At 40.6% G+C, this 18,224-nt stretch overlaps 1 protein-coding gene and 2 long non-coding RNA genes across 5 annotated transcripts; 2 read left to right on the top strand and 1 right to left on the bottom strand.

Moving 5' to 3' along the window:
* Positions 1–3,866: 3,866 nt before the first annotated feature.
* irx5a (iroquois homeobox 5a) lies at positions 3,867–14,590 on the bottom strand. 3 transcript variants are annotated; one of them, XM_015034138.1, is made up of 3 exons: positions 6,765–7,547; positions 5,549–5,954; positions 3,867–4,905 (listed from the first exon to the last, which is right to left on the bottom strand). In XM_015034138.1, the coding sequence occupies exons 1-3, from the start codon at positions 7,020–7,022 to the stop codon at positions 4,196–4,198; spliced, it is 1,374 nt and encodes a 457-aa protein (XP_014889624.1). In that variant the 5' UTR covers positions 7,023–7,547; the 3' UTR covers positions 3,867–4,195. The 3 variants fall into 3 exon arrangements, with proteins under 3 accessions (XP_014889624.1, XP_014889625.1, XP_014889626.1); XM_015034139.1 differs by having other exon boundaries at positions 6,780–7,540; XM_015034140.1 differs by lacking the exon at positions 6,765–7,547 and adding an exon at positions 14,510–14,590 and having other exon boundaries at positions 3,990–4,905.
* On the top strand, positions 8,697–13,727 carry LOC106948455 (uncharacterized). The gene is made up of 2 exons (XR_001425173.1): positions 8,697–9,349; positions 10,209–13,727. It is a non-coding gene; the product is annotated as an uncharacterized LOC106948455 (long non-coding RNA).
* LOC106948457 (uncharacterized) lies at positions 13,890–15,867 on the top strand. Its single transcript, XR_001425175.1, has 2 exons — positions 13,890–14,075; positions 14,552–15,867. It is a non-coding gene; the product is annotated as an uncharacterized LOC106948457 (long non-coding RNA).
* Positions 15,868–18,224: the final 2,357 nt, after the last annotated feature.

Raw genomic sequence — 18,224 nt, 5'->3', positions numbered from 1 at the left:
ATATATAGACATATATAGATCCTTGGACTGGACATGGCAGTCCAGTCCAAGGATCTGAGCGCATCACTCCTTTATAATGTTGTTTTTTTGTACTTCATAAAAATGTTTTATTTATGTTGGGGGAGAAGGGGGGGTAGGTCACTTAAAACATCTCACAGCTGAAAATTACACATGTAATCTCTCCCAGAGGGGCTCTATATGGAGAAATAGAAAAACAGTCCGTGAAGTGCAGGAAAACAGAGGTAAATCACTTTTTGACACTTTATCTGGGCCACTTAAGTAGGTTCAAGTCTGCTTTATAACTCCATTTAACATGAGCAAGTTACTCTGCGTGATTAGAGTGTAATGTTACACAGAGACGTCAGAGTTTGTTTGTTTTTTGTTTTTGTTTTTTTTTTATATACAGCACCTTGTTTAGACATAAAGGTGAACTGGTTCTGTACCAAAACACTTCTCTGTATAAAGAAGTAAAATCTTGCGTCCTTAATTAGCCCCCCTTGTTTTTTGTTTTTTTGTTTGTTTTTTTTTTTATGGCGGAGGTTTAATCTTTCTGGCAAAGCAAACCTTGCAAAAATATTTTACAGATACTTATTACCATGTCATCTTGTGTTTTAGAATATTTCAAAGAAGTGGAAGAATGCATCGAACGTCTCTGCAGCCTCAGTGACAATTATAAACAACCATATTTTCTGAGGCCCCTATTTTTTTTTAAATTAATTTATTTTTTCGCACTTGGCATCGGGTGCGTTTCAGCACATGAGCTTGACCCCTGCGAATAATCTGAGTCTGCCAACTATACAGCCGGTGTCTTTTTACGCACTCGAGCTGAATCCGACTCCCAACTACAAAGTCGTGTTGCATCAATAGTCTTGTTTATATAAGATGCTCCGAGCGCTATGAGCGAAATTCAACAGGTTCTGGTTTCACACCGCGGACCGACGCAGATAAACAGTTGAGAGGCGTTCAACGAGACATTTGACCGGTCGATGTCGAGGTTGGATTGGTTCTCATATCTTATGTCAGCCTCAAAACGAAATCTCTGAGTTTCATTCAGCCTTCTAAAAAAGAAAAAAAAAATCGAACAAAATAAAATAGAAAAAAAGTATACATAAAATTTAAGTATAACTCTCATTAACTGTTTTGTGGTCGCTACCGATGTCCGCCACATTGTTAGATCTATCTAAAAAACATTATTAAAAACTTGTCTATTTTTGTTATTCATTCGTTTATATTGGCTTCATTGTTCGTGAATATCAACTATTTGAACCAGGAAAATGTCATCCAGCTGGAAACAATTAGTCGGTTTTTTTTCCCTTTGTGACAACAATTTCGATATGACTGTTTTTTAAAGTGATATAATTAATTTAATTTTATGATTAATGTATTATTGGGGACTGCAGGATATATACAGGTTGTTTTAGGTTAAACAAAAAAAAAGAGTAGAAAACTAAAAACTAAAAGAAAAAAAACAACAACGAAACAAACATTTTTAACCCGATTCTATACGCTTAAGGTTCAGTAACAAAGTCGGAGTGAAGGTTACAGAGCGTCTCTTCTTCCTCTCCAGTTTCTCCCCCTGTCGGCTTATTTTTCCCCCCTTCATTTTCACACGTGGGAACGGCTTCAAGCCTACTTAGTATTCTCAAATTGTAGCGATCCCAACAATGAACCGACACGCCATTCAAGCGGATGGGAAGCCAGGGACCGAGTTGAGGGAAAAAAAAAAAAAAAAAAGTTGCTGGGAGGATCTCCCCTGCAGGCTGTCATGCCTTCTCTGATGAAGGCTCGCAAATTCTCCCGCTCCGCTTCCTCGAGTAATCTGGGGTTAATTGACTGGCTTTTATCACGCAGGGAAAGAGAACAAGAATAATCAACGATTATATACAGTCTATATTAATTTGGTTGGTGATTTTCTCTTTTTCATCTTCATTTTCTTCCCCAGAAACTTGAAGATAATTACAGTTAGGCCTGTAATTCCTGCACAGCCCCTTCAGCAGTTCAGCATTATAGAACATAGGCTTATATCGACATTGAATATGTTAATTCCCAACGTTTTCTTGTAATAATAATAATAATAATAATAATAATAATAATAATAATAATAATAATAATAATAATAATATTAACAAAATGAATGGATATGCATACTGAAGTAGTAAATATTTTAAGTCAACTTGAATCGTGGGACTAGAAAAAAAAGGCAAGTAATCCAATAAAAGATGGGAAATAAAATAAAAAAGACGAAAAATAATTTTTAAAAATTGTATTTTTAGTTGTGATTTGTCAAACGCCTAAAACTCCCTTTGAATTAAAATCAAATGTAAACAAATATAAAAAAAAAACTTCCCTAATCTATCTCAATCATACAAATTCGAATCCTAAAGAAATTCAGCAAAAGACGGGAAAAAAAAAAAATAATGTCTTCACACACATGATTCGGTAATGTTTTCTAATGAAACTCCTAAATACTCTCTGAGGAGACGTCGCATCGAACAGCTCCATATCCCTCCGGGGATCAACAGCAGGAAGAAGAAAAAGAAGGGTGTAAAAAAAAACAAAAAAACATAATTATGCTATTTAGCCGGCTGATGTGTCGCAATCACTGCTCTTGCACACTCTGTCAGATTAAAATAGAGGAGCCGAACAGAGGACATTAAGGCTAAGGGAATTATTGAAACCTCAGGGGAGATTTCACGCCGGAGAAGTGGGGGAAAAAAAGCAAACTATAGAGATTAATGGCGGCCATAAACAAGAGCATGCCATCCCACAGCAGTGGAGGTCAACAATAACGACATCAATAATAATAATTATACCTTTTCAATGCCCTTTAAAAAGAGGTAATAAATAAATTAAAAAAAACGAATAAAAAGAACTGACAGTAAAAAAAAAAGAAAGAAAATAAGGCCTTTTGGCTTTGAGGCCTACAACACATCTAATCCTAATGTTTCGTAATAATATTTGAATTATTTGCGCCTCTATATTCAATAAGAACAAGCTTTAAAAAATAATAAAATGTGATAATTAATTTAGTCTGATTTCTTCCTTATTGCTCTGAAGTTATGCCATTTTTAATCTCCCGTCACATTAACTGATTACTGTTGTCGCTTCAGTTGTTTTTGTTTTCTTCTTCTTTTTGCTGTACTTATTATCACATTTTTATTATAATAACTTTTACCAGGCAATTCGATCGCGGATGGGTTTCCGTTACGGATTACCAGACTCCCACACCCCACCCCTCCCTGAAATTGTAGGAGCAAGTGTGACACCTACCTGCAGAAGTTGGAAGAGTTATAGAGAGAGCGCTGGCTTGCACGCACTCATAATATGTTTCTGTGTCTGCTGCCTGCATGGCAACGTTCTGCAGAGTTTCACATCTAACGCGCAATTTAAAAAAAAAGAAAAAAAAAAGAGAGAGAGACTCGATTAATGATATATAATGGGCCAGTATGTTTTAAATGCATGGTCGCGTCCCTTTTAAACAGCTTTGCCACGCCTTAGAAAATAGTAATGAGGTCTAAATTTGGCATAAAATCCTGCTCATTACCGGAGTTCAGCACCTGATTGCTCTGGGTAGAACACGAAAAGGTAATTGGGTTAAATGGCTGCGCTTTGCTGCTGTTGTTATGTCAACATCCACTTTTAGAAACGCGCGCAAGAAAAAAAGAGACATTGAAAATAATTGAAGGATTGAGTGGAATTTGACCTAATAAAATTAAAATCATAAAAACAAAACTCCCAAAAACTGCCTGTGTGTTGTGAGACTAATGACCTTTAGACCATCTGTCATCGTGCAAAATGCAAGTAAACAAACCAAGCAACATCAGCTGTTCCACCAAATAACCTCTGCACAAGTGTGTAGTTTTTTTTCTCCATAATTTACTTCAAAGATAGCGTGTTGTCCATTTTAAATACAAAAAGCTACATTAAATATACATGTTAGTCTTTCATACAAATAGGCGGCTGCAGCAATTAAGACCATTCTTGTTACATTTTTTTTAGGATTAACCATTCAGAAACTAAAAATTATTTTGAAGATAAGCATTTACTCAGAAAATAACCATATTCTCAGAATTTGCTTCAGCATTCTTCTTGTTCGTTTTTTTTCCTTGTTTTTTTTTGTTGTTTTTTTTTTCAATGCAACCACAAAAAAATAAAATAAATAGAAGTCCGTGGTGAAGTGGAAAATATTCAGGTATTAAATATTTGACATACCTTTCTTTAGTTCATAAGGGGAGTCTTTACAAAGATCTACCTGCGTTTGGCCTCTGACTTTCTGGCTCTCCCTTACCAAGGCCTCTGCTCTATTTAACACAGTCTGGTTTAATCCATTGAAATGTGCCGTGGAGCCCGTGGTCACCGAGCCGTGGTTACTGTGAAGGGGTCCAAAGCTGCCACCATAGTTCGTGTAGCCGGGGTAGAAGGGGGAGGTGTAGTACAGAGGCCTGGATAGGACCGTGCTGTTGGGGAGCGGGCACTGGGGGGAGGACCGGGACGGAGAGGCGTTGGTGCCCAGCACTGCGCTCTGACCCAAGCCGGGGCACGCCTGCTGCGCGTCGCCGCTTCCCTTACACCTGTCTGAAGACGTCGCGATCTCCGCCAACGACCAAAGTTTGGGTTTAGGGGCTGAAGGGGGCGAGTGGATAACAGAGGTCACGTTGCTGGTCACCGTATTCTGCGGGTGGCTCAAATCGGACGGTTTGTCTTGCGTCGCGCCGGCCTGGTTCCCCCGGGGCACCGCTGGTGGAGACGAGGTGGTCGGCTTGGCTGAGTCCGGCAGCAGCTCCGTAGTCCGCTCCTCCTGCTCTTTTAACTCCGAGTCGCTCAGGAGGGGATCCGTCTCTTTACCATGGCTCTCTTCTTTAAATCTGTCACAGCCAATGTCCCCTGGGTTCAGTAGTTTGTGATCTGAAGCGCAAATAAAGAAAGGAATCATTGCCAAATAATCGCAACAGCGCATTACTGGTGGAACTGGAAAAAAAAAAAAAAGTATTTTAGGTGATCATGAGGCAAAAGAAAAAAAAAACTACTATGTACTAAAATATCACATTTAAGCAAAACTACATTCGTTTTACTGCGCTTATAAAGTTCCTCATAAATAAGTGCACTAGACTAAAAAAGCGGAATTACTTCATAATTACAATAATTAAAGATTGTTAACATTACCATGCGATTTTTAAAAAATATATACATTTATATTTTCCATTTGATGCATTAGAATTATAATGGTGTTCAGCAGAAATAATCAGAGTAAAAGCACTTTCACTTGAATTCCCAGCCCACTTCAGCATTTGCATCCTTATTATGCCGTTAAAGATAAATTGACTGCTAAACACTGCGCGTCCCCAGCAATTTCAGCCAATGAAAAGTCAAACGAGGGGACTTCAAGGTGATTATTATTTAAAGCAATTGTCTCATTATAAATTATACACCACCATTAACCAGCAATCAATTTTGCGCCTTGAGTGGAAACGACTGCGATGAAAAATTGATGATTTTTTTTTTTGCCCCCTTTTTTTTCTTTCTTTTTTTCCCCCCCTGCAACACCGACCTGCCTCCGTGTCTGTGGAGTCCCCCTTGTCAAGAGGCTTGTTTGGCTCGTCGTCGTCATTTTTCTCCAAGTCGATGTTCTCGTCCTCCTCCTCGTCCTCGCTCCGGTTGCGGGGGGTCCAGGTCATCTTGTTCTCCTTCTTTAGCCTCCTCCTGGCGTTAGCGAACCAGGTGGACACCTGTGTGAGGGTCATTTTGGTGATGATGGCCAGCATGATCTTCTCCCCTTTAGTTGGATATGGGTTCTTTCGGTGCTCGTTGAGCCAAGCCTTCAGGGTGGCGGTGGCGTCCCGCGTTGCGTTCTTGCGGTATGCGGGGTCACCGTAAGGGTAGGTGCCCAGGGGCGCCGCATAAGGGTGGTATCCAATAGAACCAGCCATTCCCGTTGTGTGATCGTAGGGAGAACTCTGGAATAAGAACAAAAAATATTAGTGAATGCACAAATATTTTGAAACTTGAGTTATTTTCTAAACAATTGCAAAAAAAAAAAAAAATCAGAAGTAAACACACACGCACATGCGCGTGCACTGTAAAACAAACGCGCATGATGACGCACATGCCTTAAATTCAGTAAAATGTTTATAGAGTTGTGGGTAACTTTTATGTCTTAAATGATGTCTGATCATTTACTTTCCTGTTTTATTTTGTCGCAACACATAGGTACGAAATATTTGCTGGACAAACTATTGAACAAGTATAAAACGACCTATAATATAGTCCTTATAATAATTCTATTATCTTAATTTTCATGTGCCTTTTTTGTTGTTATTTGGCCTTTAAAGACGGTTTGAGAACTTATCTCATGGGGGAAAAACAACAACAAGGAGATTCAAAATCAAAACGGCAAATCTAATTTTCATTGCAGCTGGGGTTGAATTCCGCAGCTGACGCAGTTAATAAGCTTATAAAAACAAATAGTGACCCATAAGCTCCAATCATATGGCGCTTCTGCACTCTGTCGTGCAGAGTGAATTCAGGGTAGTGTTTCTCCTTTTTAGATAAAAAATACAGACGCACACACACACACACACACACACAAATTACAAATTTTATATATAATTATATATATATATATACTGGCGCGGAAACTCCTGAAAATGTAGTTGTTTTTTTTTTTACTTTAACAAACACAACCTCTTGCTTCGATTAAGCAGAACCCTTACACTTTTTTTTCACTTCTGATTCGCTTTCTGCGCTCTCTCTGGATCAATAATCACCTTTAATTTACTCACCACGTATGAGGTGAAAGTGGCAGCCGCCGCCGCGTCCGCGCTGTACGGTAAATGGGAGTTATAGCCCGGAGAGGCGCTGGTGAACGCGGTAGATCCGGCATAGGGCGCAAACGCGGATCCCGAAGAGGATCTCCCAAGCTCCTCGGTTCTGGGTCCCGATATGACGCTGGTGCTGTACGCGGGGCAAGAGTACAGGGCTAAAGAGGCGGACGGCTGGTACAAGTAGCCCTGAGGATACGCCATGCTGGAGCCCCGAGAGTGTGAAGCCACTTAAACTTGCGCACTTTCCCCCCGCTTTTTTTGTGTGTGTCTTCTCATGCGCTGCTGCCGGAGCGCATATGAGCTACGTGTATGCAGACCCCGATGTCTGTCCTCTTCTTGCAAATGACAGCGCAGAAATCAAAAAGTGAACTGCCGAAATTAAAAAAAAAAAAAAGAAAAAAAAGAAGCGGATTATTTTTGGTCGCTGCCAGCCAGCCAGCCAGCCAGCCAGCCTCTGTCCGTCGGAAGAGTTCACAGTCTGCTGCTCCTTTATCTGAGTTGCACCGTCGCTCTCATGCCTGTGCAGAAGTTTTATTTTTTTTATTTTTTCCCGTCGGACGGGGGGCTTTGCTTGGGAAAACGTCCTGCCAAGATGCTAAGTTGGAAATTGAGGATCCTGACGCCTACTACGCTGCGCAGCACGCTCCTCCTCGCGGGGTGTAGTCACAGAAGGGAAAGGCAAGCTTATGCTGGGTAACCACAACCCCTGTCCAAACCCATGCACTCTCTCTCTCTCTCTCTCCCCCTCTCTCTCTCTCTCTCTCTTCCTCACCCCCTCCCTTCTCTCGCGTTAACTAACAAGCCTTCTCATTCTCAATTTCTCTATTTTTCCCGTTTTTAACAAGCCTCGTTGCAGTGAGCCTCAAGTGCGCCTGGCAGCCCCCCTTTTTGGACGGCGACGTCATGCGAGTCTATCAACTCTCAACTTTCCTCCCCTTTCTCCCAAATACGAAGTCCTTACTTTCACACTTGATCAACAACAAATCGGCTGTTGTATGCAGGAGATGTGGGCTTGCAAGATACCGCCAGGAACGAAAAAAAAGGCGCCTCGCTGCAGCGATCGCTTTCTTTGTGCGTAAAGAAAAAGAAAACGCGTGTTTCCCCCCCAGTCCCCCCTCCATATTTCGTGCGCTAAACGAGCAGACAGATGCTGTTCGATCTCTGCGCGCATTGTGTTCACATCCGCGTCTGTGGAGGGAGTTTGGGGTGGTTCAAATGGATTATTGCAATTGTCGGCTTTCTTAAACGCCAGCTGAGGTGTTGCGCTTGTAAGAAAAGTGAGAGTAAAACGGCGAAAACTCTTCCAGACCGAGAAGAAGCAACTTTTTTCCCTCGGAACATTTTTTTCCCCCTGTAAATTTAAGAATACAAATCACCGTCATCATTTTTTTTTTTTCAATAGAAGAGGGACATTCGTGGCTTGTTCTTAATAATAAACTTCGACAGATTTAACTGAGACGGAGACTAAATAGTTTTTGCAATGGATCCTGGAATAAACCAGACCCATAAGCGCTCTCAGAAAGTCGTAAACCCTGAAGCCGCGGCAGATTAGTGCCAACTACGCCAAATCCGCCTGGACTAGAGGGTGTAATCTCATTTGATCTCAGCAGATATATTTCTATTCTGAAATGCAGGATGGCAATAAATAGAATGCAACAGATGCTGGAACTTTTATTTTTATTTCAATTATGACAGACCCTTTACAGGAAGTTAAATGATGTATTAAGCTGTAATAATAATAATATAAAGATAACACCATTATTATTATTATTATTATTATTATTATTATTATTATTATTATTATTTATTGTTGTTGTTGTTGTTAATATTATTTATTATTAAGGATTATTCCGTTTTTATAGTGATTTAATAATTTAAGTTAAAGTTTAAATAATTTGGTGACTGGCTGCAGCTGAAGTCTCAGATGAGCCGAAAGGGATCGCTGTAGGCGCTGCTAAAGAGTGTATGCACACACTCTGTCACGTGCTTCTTACGCTCTGAAACCCCTCCAGAGAGCAAAGAGTGATGACGGCGTTACACAGTGCGAGCACACTCAGACTTTAGACAGGAGAGTCACAGAAAGGAGAGGAGAAAAGGGAGAGAGAAGGATGGACGCAGGAAGCGGCCTCTACATGACAGGCTGATGAGATGAAACTGATATGATAGACCTGCTCAGAGAGTCCGCTTCAAATCGGAACTTTCTCTAAGAGTTTTTGAAAGTCTCTTTTTTTTTTTTTTTTTCCAAATATTTGTCATGTAAAATGCAACTTAATTAGTAAAATGGGAGCATGTTTCTTTATTAGAAGCTCTTTTTTTAGTGAACAAATCTTTTTTATTTTATTTTATCGTATTTAGTAAGATGTGTGTTGTAAGAGTTAGAGAGTGTGTGTCATGTTGTCTTGATGCGTTTTGTTTCAGAGTCGGCTCCCTGAAGTCAGAGCCATGATTTGAAGATCCCAGCGCCTTTAAAAGGAGCGGGGTTACAGCAGCTGCCACCGCCTCTCAGCGCCGTGCAGATAAAGGAGGAGGTAAGTAGCGTCTTCCCCTTTTTTTTTTTTCCTGATGAGTGAAAGTGGGATGTCATCTTGGGTTTTCATTGTTTTTTTTTTTTGTTTTTGTTTTTTTTTTCATTTTTATTTTTTTCCCATTCTTTCCTTCCTCTTGAAAGAATTACACCGCATTTTTATTTTCTTTGACGCATGAAAACGGCTTTTCTTGGCTAAGAAGAAGCGAGTGAAAGATAGTGTGTGCCACTTAAAATGCCTGAGGGAGCAACTGTAATCTAAATTGGATATAGAGGCTATTATTACACAACATTATGCATTGTGGCGGACTAATTGCGTGGCTGGATGAAGTTAAACAGTCATTTGTGTCGAGTGGCGGACAGGTTTCTGGAGCGCAAGGTCAGTTTGCGCTGCTCCCCAAAGCCTTAAGTGGTGTACAGGAAAAAGGGGGAAAAAATGCTTGAAGTATTCATGGGATTTTTAACCATTCTAAATCTGTGTCCTAAACCGATTAGTTGACACCAATTTTTCTTTGATGTATTAGCTGAGGGCTTTTGCCACTTGGAATCCCATTGAAATTCAAAACAGTTTTCGCTCCAAATGCTTTAGGGAGATCTGCGGCAAATAATGGATGTAATTTATTTTTGACCTTGCATTTTTTTTCTCCAAGGGTTATTAAATGATTAAACATACATGCACTCTGCATGCTGACTAAACCTGAATTAAGAAAATGTTAGCTACTGTTCTCAGTAGTGTTTTGGATTTTTAGATGCGGTCCGTTTTCATTTAAAAAGTGTTTTTCTTTTGTTACCTAACAAAACTGTACATTTTTGTATTTTTTTTTTAAATTGTACTGACTGTGTTTTGTTTGAAATCCATTCAGATCCATGATGTGGACGTCTTCTCAAGTCACCAAGCAATGAACACACACTCCTTCAGGCTCCAAACACACCACAAACACACTTCATTTTCATTTACTTGACTTAATTGTCAGTAATTGCCTCCTTCCTCATTTTTGTGAATGCCTTTTATGAATGACCACTTTGTAATTATCAAATCAGTTTGTGTTGTGAAACAGAAGAACAAAAACAAACAAACAAATGATCTGGAACCCGATGAGCTGATATGAGTTTTAAGGGCAACAAGTTTGTTTTCTCTGTACTTCTTCAGTGACTTAAATGAAGATGCATGGTGTGAGAGTGAGTGTGTGTTTCCTCTTGATGGGGTTTCTGTACCCGTGCACATCTCACCCTCACTGCCCACAATCCCCCCGCCAAGCTGAATGGCAGACCTCTGGATTGGCTAAGTGATGAAATGATGACCCCATTATGAGAAGTGATTCCAAAATGAGAGGTATCAGACAAAGACTGCACACCCCTCTCTGTCTCCCTCTCTCTCTGTTTAGCTGCAGCACCGTCCTCCAGCAGCAGCCTGCCAGCTGAGCAGATGATGATTGATTTGCCTGAGAAGGATCACAGGAAGCAACCATTGATTTCTTTTTTTTTCTTCTTCTTCTTTTTCTTCTTTTGGTGTTTTATTAGAAATATTTATTTACCCCTGTATCTGTGGGGCGTATCAAGATTCACTTCGTATGGCAGAAGCTATAAGTGGGATAATTCACACTTCTTCATCTGAAGATGGACGACCTGAAGTTCTGTATTCCTTCAGAAATGAGTCAATAGACTCACCAAGTAAATGAATATTGATTGAATAATGCCGGAGTGTGAATATGAGCTCTTGCAGTGACCCTTCCTTCAGACTTAACTACAGGCATCCTTAGTGATGCCAAAACTTTACAACAACGTATCTTATGAAGGGACAGCTAAAAAAAATCTTTAATAGTACATTTATTTCAGAAATACATTTTAAAAAGTGAGTATTATATTATTAATATTCATTGTTATTCATTGGATATGTTCCAGGCAGTTAATTCTGTTAATTTTGATAATTATAGCTTGCACCTAAATAAAAACCTAAAATTAAATTTCTCCAAAAATTCATATTGGAAATACCAATTAAATGTAATTAATGTATTTTTGTTTCTTCACAGTTCTCTCAAGGCAGAGCTTGAGACAGACTTTCTTCTGTCACACTTTTTCCTTCCACTGAACTTTTCAATAATATGTTTGGATACAGCTAATAGTGAAGAATGACCCTCTTTAGAAATGGCTTGATGTAGATCACCTGTTTGCTGTCAGTGCTTATCTGCTACATATGTATGTTAAATTAGCTGAAGTCCTTTTGTGGGCCATACCATACCTATAAAATAATATTTCTGTATTCATTTTTTTTTGCTTGTTGTGTAATAATATAATTGTCTGCAAGACTAAATTTTGGGTTTTAGCTGTAAGCTGTAATCACCAACATGACCAGAATTGATTCAAATGTATTAATTTGTGTTTTTTTTATCTATATAATTACTGTTTACTTTTTTAAAATTGAATTACTGAGATAAATAACTTTCTAAAAAAAGTTTTATATACGAACTTCGAGACACACCTGTACACTACAGCTGGAAACCAAAGAAGAAGAAAAACATGAACAGTTATTCCCCCGTCTCTCTGGTAGTACTTGTTTGTTTCGGCTTAATTGATCCAACCAGAAGTACAGTTTGTTTTGAAGATGCCATCAGGTAATAATTCCATTCTACCTTAAAGCTCATGAGATGCGCAGGAAGGAGGAAAGTGTGTTGCTTCACAAAACGTAAGGCGATACAATGTGCAAATCCAATGAGTGCCAAAACACTGAAACCACAGTGTGGGAGCAGTGTCCCAGATATTTGCTCTGACTTAATCCAATTGAAATAGTATGAGTGAGTTGCAGGGGCTCCCAGGTCTGTTTCTTGCTTATGTATGTGATGCATAATAGAAGTTGACGAGGTTGGTGATAGATCACAGCCCAGGTAATGTAAACACATTAATCCCTCAGGGTTCATGTGCATGTTCTTTCTCTTGTTTGCTCTCTTCTATCTGCCTCTCCTTATACCGACGCCCCCCCCCCACCCACCCCTCTGCAGACCCACCTCAACTCCAACCCACCTACCTCAGCCCTACCTCCACCTCCACTACCCCTCCCCTCCGCAGCCCCACCAACTCCCCAGTGTTCATCATCTTCCCTAAATGCGTTAGTGGAGCACAAACCAGAAGCAGCCTTAATCTGTCAACATGCCCTTTAATTGGAAGGAGAAAACAACACGTGCTCCTGGTTGTGCCATTCCTAAGTGCACATGCCAAAGAAATACAGCAGTCACGGAAGAAGTGATCCCGGGAGAGTGGGGCATAATTAAAAGTATCTTTTAATAGGCTTGTAATGCTGAGCCTGACTCTTGTTGCCCTAAGTAGAGTGCAAAAATCTGTGGCTGGAGACGGACATGCGAAGGGGGCTTCTCGAAGGGAGCCTGTAAACGATACACTGCCTCCACCGTCATCAGACATGCTGTCTCCACCTGAGTCACCGCGCTGAGGACAACAGCCACTTTCAGCCCCTGCTGCGGACACGTCGGCTCACCAGCTAACCGTGTTCCTTTGTTCTCCGAATGAGAGATTCTCCTCCACAACACATCAGCTCTCCGGCTCCCCGTCCCCCGTGTCGCTTTGCCAACTTCTGCTCTACCTCCAACTCACAACACCAGTGGGGAGTGAGAACTGGGATTAAGGGGTTGATTTTGGGCCTGCTACACTGTAATCAAATGAGACTGCTTAGGGGAGAGGAGGAGAAGGAGGAGGTGGAGTATTATGTTCTGTAACGCATTCCACTGCAGCTGTTTTTTGTTTTTTTTTGTTTTGTTTTGTTTTTGTCAGGGCAGACTTTGATGCCGTATCCCCTTACCTTTGTAGTCCCGGTAGCCATGTTTCATAAACACAGAATAGGAAACATCCTCGGCGTTAGAAATGTAGATTGCCGCTTTCCTCTCCGCCACTCTGCATTCCGCACGTGCCCGGTCGCATTCTCCGTCTCCCAGCACCGGGGTATTAAGTTTCGTCTCCCTTGCCTCTGATACATTTAAACATCTCACAATCAGCCCCAGTGATTTAGAGTGTCATGTATAATCTGTGGCAACAACAATGCCAGCTTCGCTTCATATCCTTGTAAGTGCCGTATTTTTATTTTATTTTATTTTTTTTTCACTTTTTTTATTTTCCATTTCAGGACAGCTGTACTTGCTAAAACACTTAATTCATTGAAGCCGAGAAGCTAGCGTTAGAGCAATTTCGAATTTGTCTTCACGATTGAGGATATTATATTAATACCGAGCTCCTCATTCTGTAGAGTACCCTCTTGCTTTGTATTATCACACAGGGAATTGTCTGGTCTCACTTCTCTTTGTAGTTAACTGAAACCCTCCATGGGATTGAGTGTAATTGTATTTCTAAATCTAACTCATTAAAAGCCAAACTCTTCAGTTCTCCTGCCCACATATCATATTTTTGTCTCACTGCAGTCTTTACGTTATTCCGTACTCTCATGAGAGTACTTTCACACATGATTTAATATTTAAATGTCAGTCCTGTGAATCATTTAAAATAATTCAATTATCCTCCACATGATTTTTTTTTTTTTTTTTTTGACAAGGTACAGTCTTCTTTTTTTTCTTTTTACCCGTCAGAAATGTTCTCTGTTGTCTTCTTCTGTTTTGTCCAACGTCTGACACACTGCCCTGGGTGATTGAACCAGATGTGGAAATCCAAAGAGGAGATGCTCCCCCTAATACCTGACACCTGGTGCAGATTTGGAAGGGATTGCACTGCAGGTACTGCCTTACCTTTTCACCAATCCCTAAAAGTCCCTGAGGTATTTCCTTTCCTGTCCGGGGCCGTGTTTGTCTCTGCTCTGCTTTGCCACCCAGCTATCCCGCCTGTGTCAGTCGGCCCCTGTGTGTTGGGATTAGGGGGAGAGGGTGTTGAAATATGATGCCTATCATCCGTTAGATACATGCAGTTCTGATTTGTCCGGATATTTGTTTGGCCTAAAAGATTTCAGGAGGATTAATATGTTTCTCAGCTGTATCCCAGGCTTTCAGGGGTTTAAATAATACTTTGTAGGTGAGGTAGATTTGAAAATGTAATAGAAAGCTACTCATTTTACAACTATTAATGTCTTTAAACAGTGAACACAAGAGAAATTAAATATCATGTGTATTTCAATTTGATTGTACTAGGCAAAGCAGCTGCTGTGAATATTTACCTATTTCCCCAACTTTCTGTGTTCTGTTGTACGTTTCTCCAGTTACACCAACACCCTGGAATCGGGAGATGATTTAAAACCAAATGTGTTGTTTTCTGGAGTTCCTTCTCATCTGCAGGCTGCGCTGGGACAGAACAAAAAGCCAACATCAACACATAAAGGACATCAAATCCTGTCAACCCTGTGATATCTGAGCTAGGTGATCACAATGCACCTTCGTGTCATCTGACCCGGAAATGGGCAGGCATTATTTGGACCGAGTTGGAACATTATGCTCAAGAGCTGCAAAACAGACCAGATACAGCTAGAGGCGCAGCGCCGTGCATGTTTAGTCATGTTATCACCAAAATGTCAATGTGTTTCACTGGGATTTCTTATGATAGACCAATACAAAGAAAGAAAATAATACATAATTTTAAAAATATTTCACTTAGAAAATCTAACACATATGCCATATGTATATTTGCATTTAGCTGCCTGAGTCAGCTCTTTGTAGAACCACATTTTGCTGCAGTTTTCAGTGCAACTCTTTTGGAGAATGGCTCCACCAGCCCTCTCTGTCAACAGAAAGCAATTTTTGCCAATTTCTCTTTGCAGTTCGTTTTGGAGCATCAGCCATTTTGACGTCGCAAACACTGCCAATTTACTTTTGAGCTGGATTTTGGCAAGAACATGCAAAACCTGAATGCATAGGATTTAAATTATTTATTTGTAGGTCCAGGTGTATGTTTAGGGTCATGATCTATTTGGAAAATGAACTTCAGCCCAGCCTCAAGCCATTATGGGGTAGGGTGTTTTGTTCCACCTAACGAGTCAAAAATGAATGACGTTGGTTTCATCTGACCAAAGCACCTTCTATTCAAAGCCTGTTATGTGACTTCATGCAGGGTTCTTTCCACAAAGGATTTCTTTCTGTTATTCCTTGTTAGTGTTTTTACTTTTCAAGCATACAACTAATAGTTTCCCTGTCAGTGGATTATCCCTCCTGAGCTGTTGATCTCTGTTACTCATCCAGAGAAACCATAAACCTTTTGCTGCTTTTGATTAAAGTTTCCCTTGCCAGGCTTTTAAAATTTAGGAGTATGGCCATCTTTTGTTAGGGAAACAGTTATGCCGCACTCTCCGAGATTTCCAGATCTTGGGAAATTGTTTTATTTCATAATCTTGCTTTCAGCTTCTCCCTTTTAGCTGACCCTTTAAATTTAGGGTAATCTAATTAAAGAAGACTGAATGCAAACGAATGCCACACTCTTTTGATTTTCACTTGGAAAACAATAGGAAAGCACAAAAATCCCATGTTCTTTCCTTGTACTCTGTGTTGATCTTTCACATAAACATCCAATAAAATATATTCATTCTATTTGTAAAGTGCAAAAATGTACAAATAGCTTTTGCAAAACCCTGAAACTCCTTGGAGCAGCACATTTTGAATCATTTTAGACAAAAACAGAAAATCTGGAACTGTAGTATAATATTATAACTTAAAAAATGATTAAAGTAGATGAAATGTTGAAGGCACAGCATAATAATGTATCAATTTCTGCCTGATAGAGAGATATATTTTGCACCAGCGAAGCACATTCAAGTTCTCACTCGCTGAGCTTTCCAAGCGCACTGTTTATGTTGACACATGCAACTCTCTTCCTGATGCAAATCCAATCTAAACATTAAGCAGAGGTAAGGCAAGCGTGGCCCATAAAGGCTGAGAGCTCCAAACACTTTGAACAGACAACTATCACTAATCACTCCCAGAGCAGTGCGGCGTGTAATTACTCTGCCAAACGTTTGCCTTTCACAGCTTAGCACCGGGAGCCCTGACCCCGTCTTTCCTCACCGCCGTGCATGTGGAAGCCTTGTGCCCCCGCCGCACACCCACCTCACCCCCACCACCCCTCTTTTCCCTGCACTGAAAGAGAAGGCAAGCTGAGCCTCCCTCTCAGTATTTCGAGGAAGAGTGGTGGAGGAAGGAGAAAGGGAGAAACACTGGGAGGGAGAGGGCCCGAGGTTGGTGCTTCCGGCTTTGTGGGAGCCCGTTTAAATGGGCTTTGAAACCCTAGCCATCCGGAGATCAGAAATAGCCTTATTGACTGCGAGGGCCCAGAAGTTACTGAGCACGCAGTGTTCTAAGAGTTCACCCTTCCTGGCTGCTCCAAATGGCAGGAGGGGGCATGCAAGCCAACCAAAGACTCAGGACATTAATTTTTATATAAGGAGAAAAATAGTATTTTTCTTGCTATTTTTAAATGACTCAAGGCTGTACTTTTCTGATGTTCTTGCGTTTTGTTTCCCCCCCCTCCTGCCTCTGCCTTATTTATTGATATTAGCTATGCGGCTGTCATTCTGCAATGTGATCTGTCCTTTTTCTGGGTGAATGCTGATAAGATGACACAATGCAAATATGAAGCAGGAGCGGAGCCACCTTGGCAAGCAGGTATTGCATGTGCAGGGGCTGGCATCCCCATAATGACTATTAGGTGAATTTCACAGCCTGCTTCTGATGTCTAGCAATGACAGGGGGCCTTTAGAAAAGGATGGACAAGCCTCTGCCCATCCTTAAACCCCCAGACACACACAGGCTCATAAATACATTCACCCAGAGGAATAAACAGACAGAACAATATCTATGGATTCTAATGTGATGCTACTTGCTCCTGGGTAAAAAAAAAAAAAAAAATCCTGTAATTTCTTGCTTCTTTGAATATGTTTTTGTCATTTATTTGTTTTTAATCCCCCTAATGAGTCGCAAATAAGTGAAACTAACCACATCGGAATGGCAGATTTGGAGATGTTTGTAGATTTATGGCGTTTCTTTATTTCTCGCTCCTGTGCTGTGGAATAAGCCAACACAGCTGTACAAGTTCAGTTTGACTTGCAGCCTCTTAAAGAGCTCTCTATGTCGCAGACTGATCTTGCAAAGGCTTTTTCAGCGAGCGCCATTTTATCTTTGATGTAGTAATTTCACTTCATCAGTCAGTTGTGACTAAAAATACATCGGGGATTAGCTTCATGGCCAGTCTATCTCGCACTGCTTTGATAACATAATGGGGTCTGCTGCTCGTGGTTACAATCATCTGATATGTAGGTTCATAACATTCAAAACTGCACTTACAACACTGCGACCTTTTTGAAAAAGAATAATAGAGGGTGATCTTTTTTTAAGTGCTGGTGAAAATGATGTGTCTCCCTATTTTTAATTCCTTTGTAGGAGCATTTTGCAAAGATGAAAACAGCACCCAGCCCCCTCCCCCATAACTCCTTCCCCCTCTTCAGTTTCTATTCTACACAAATTAGCTATGGTCCTGGAGGGCAAAATGACAAGAGGTTACTGGAAGACTATGTGTTTAATTAATTGAAAAATGCTTAAATTGCTTTTACAGTTGTTATGTGGAGTGAAAAAAGGGAATCTGTGTTGCCAGTACTCACCCATAATTAGCACCCGCGGGAATTAAATATTTAGCATTAGCTGTGTTGCGGCACTTAGGACACAAATTTCTATTTTAACTATGAAAGCAAAGCTGTCTTAAGTGCATGAGTCTGTGTGGACAGCTGTGCAAACGGGAACAGCACAGGATATTTCAGTGAAACACCCCAGTGGCATTCTGGGTCCTTCCACATCACTTGTGTAAGAGATATGGCAGTTGTATTCCCAGGGGTTAGGCATTACTCAAAGTATTTAGTTTTCTAATTAGGCTGAGGGCCTTCGTCCATGCCCACC

This window comes from Poecilia latipinna, unplaced genomic scaffold (genome assembly GCF_001443285.1).
Source record: "Poecilia latipinna isolate Pla-1442-1.1 unplaced genomic scaffold, P_latipinna-1.0 Scaffold289, whole genome shotgun sequence".
In the NCBI taxonomy this organism is placed as follows: Eukaryota; Metazoa; Chordata; class Actinopteri; order Cyprinodontiformes; family Poeciliidae; genus Poecilia; species Poecilia latipinna.
This window is presented reverse-complemented; position numbering and strand designations above follow the sequence as displayed.

Excerpts from the sequence above, each read along its gene's own strand:
- irx5a (XM_015034138.1), bottom strand. The coding sequence starts at position 7,022 with ATGGCGTATCCTCAGGGCTACTTGTACCAGCCGTCCGCCTCTTTAGCC. Across the intron at positions 5,955-6,764 it reads ACGTGGTGAGTAAATTAAAG|AGTTCTCCCTACGATCACAC; the intron begins GTGATTATTGAT and ends TTCTTATTCCAG. Across the intron at positions 4,906-5,548 it reads CTCCACAGACACGGAGGCAG|ATCACAAACTACTGAACCCA; the intron begins GTCGGTGTTGCA and ends TTTGCGCTTCAG.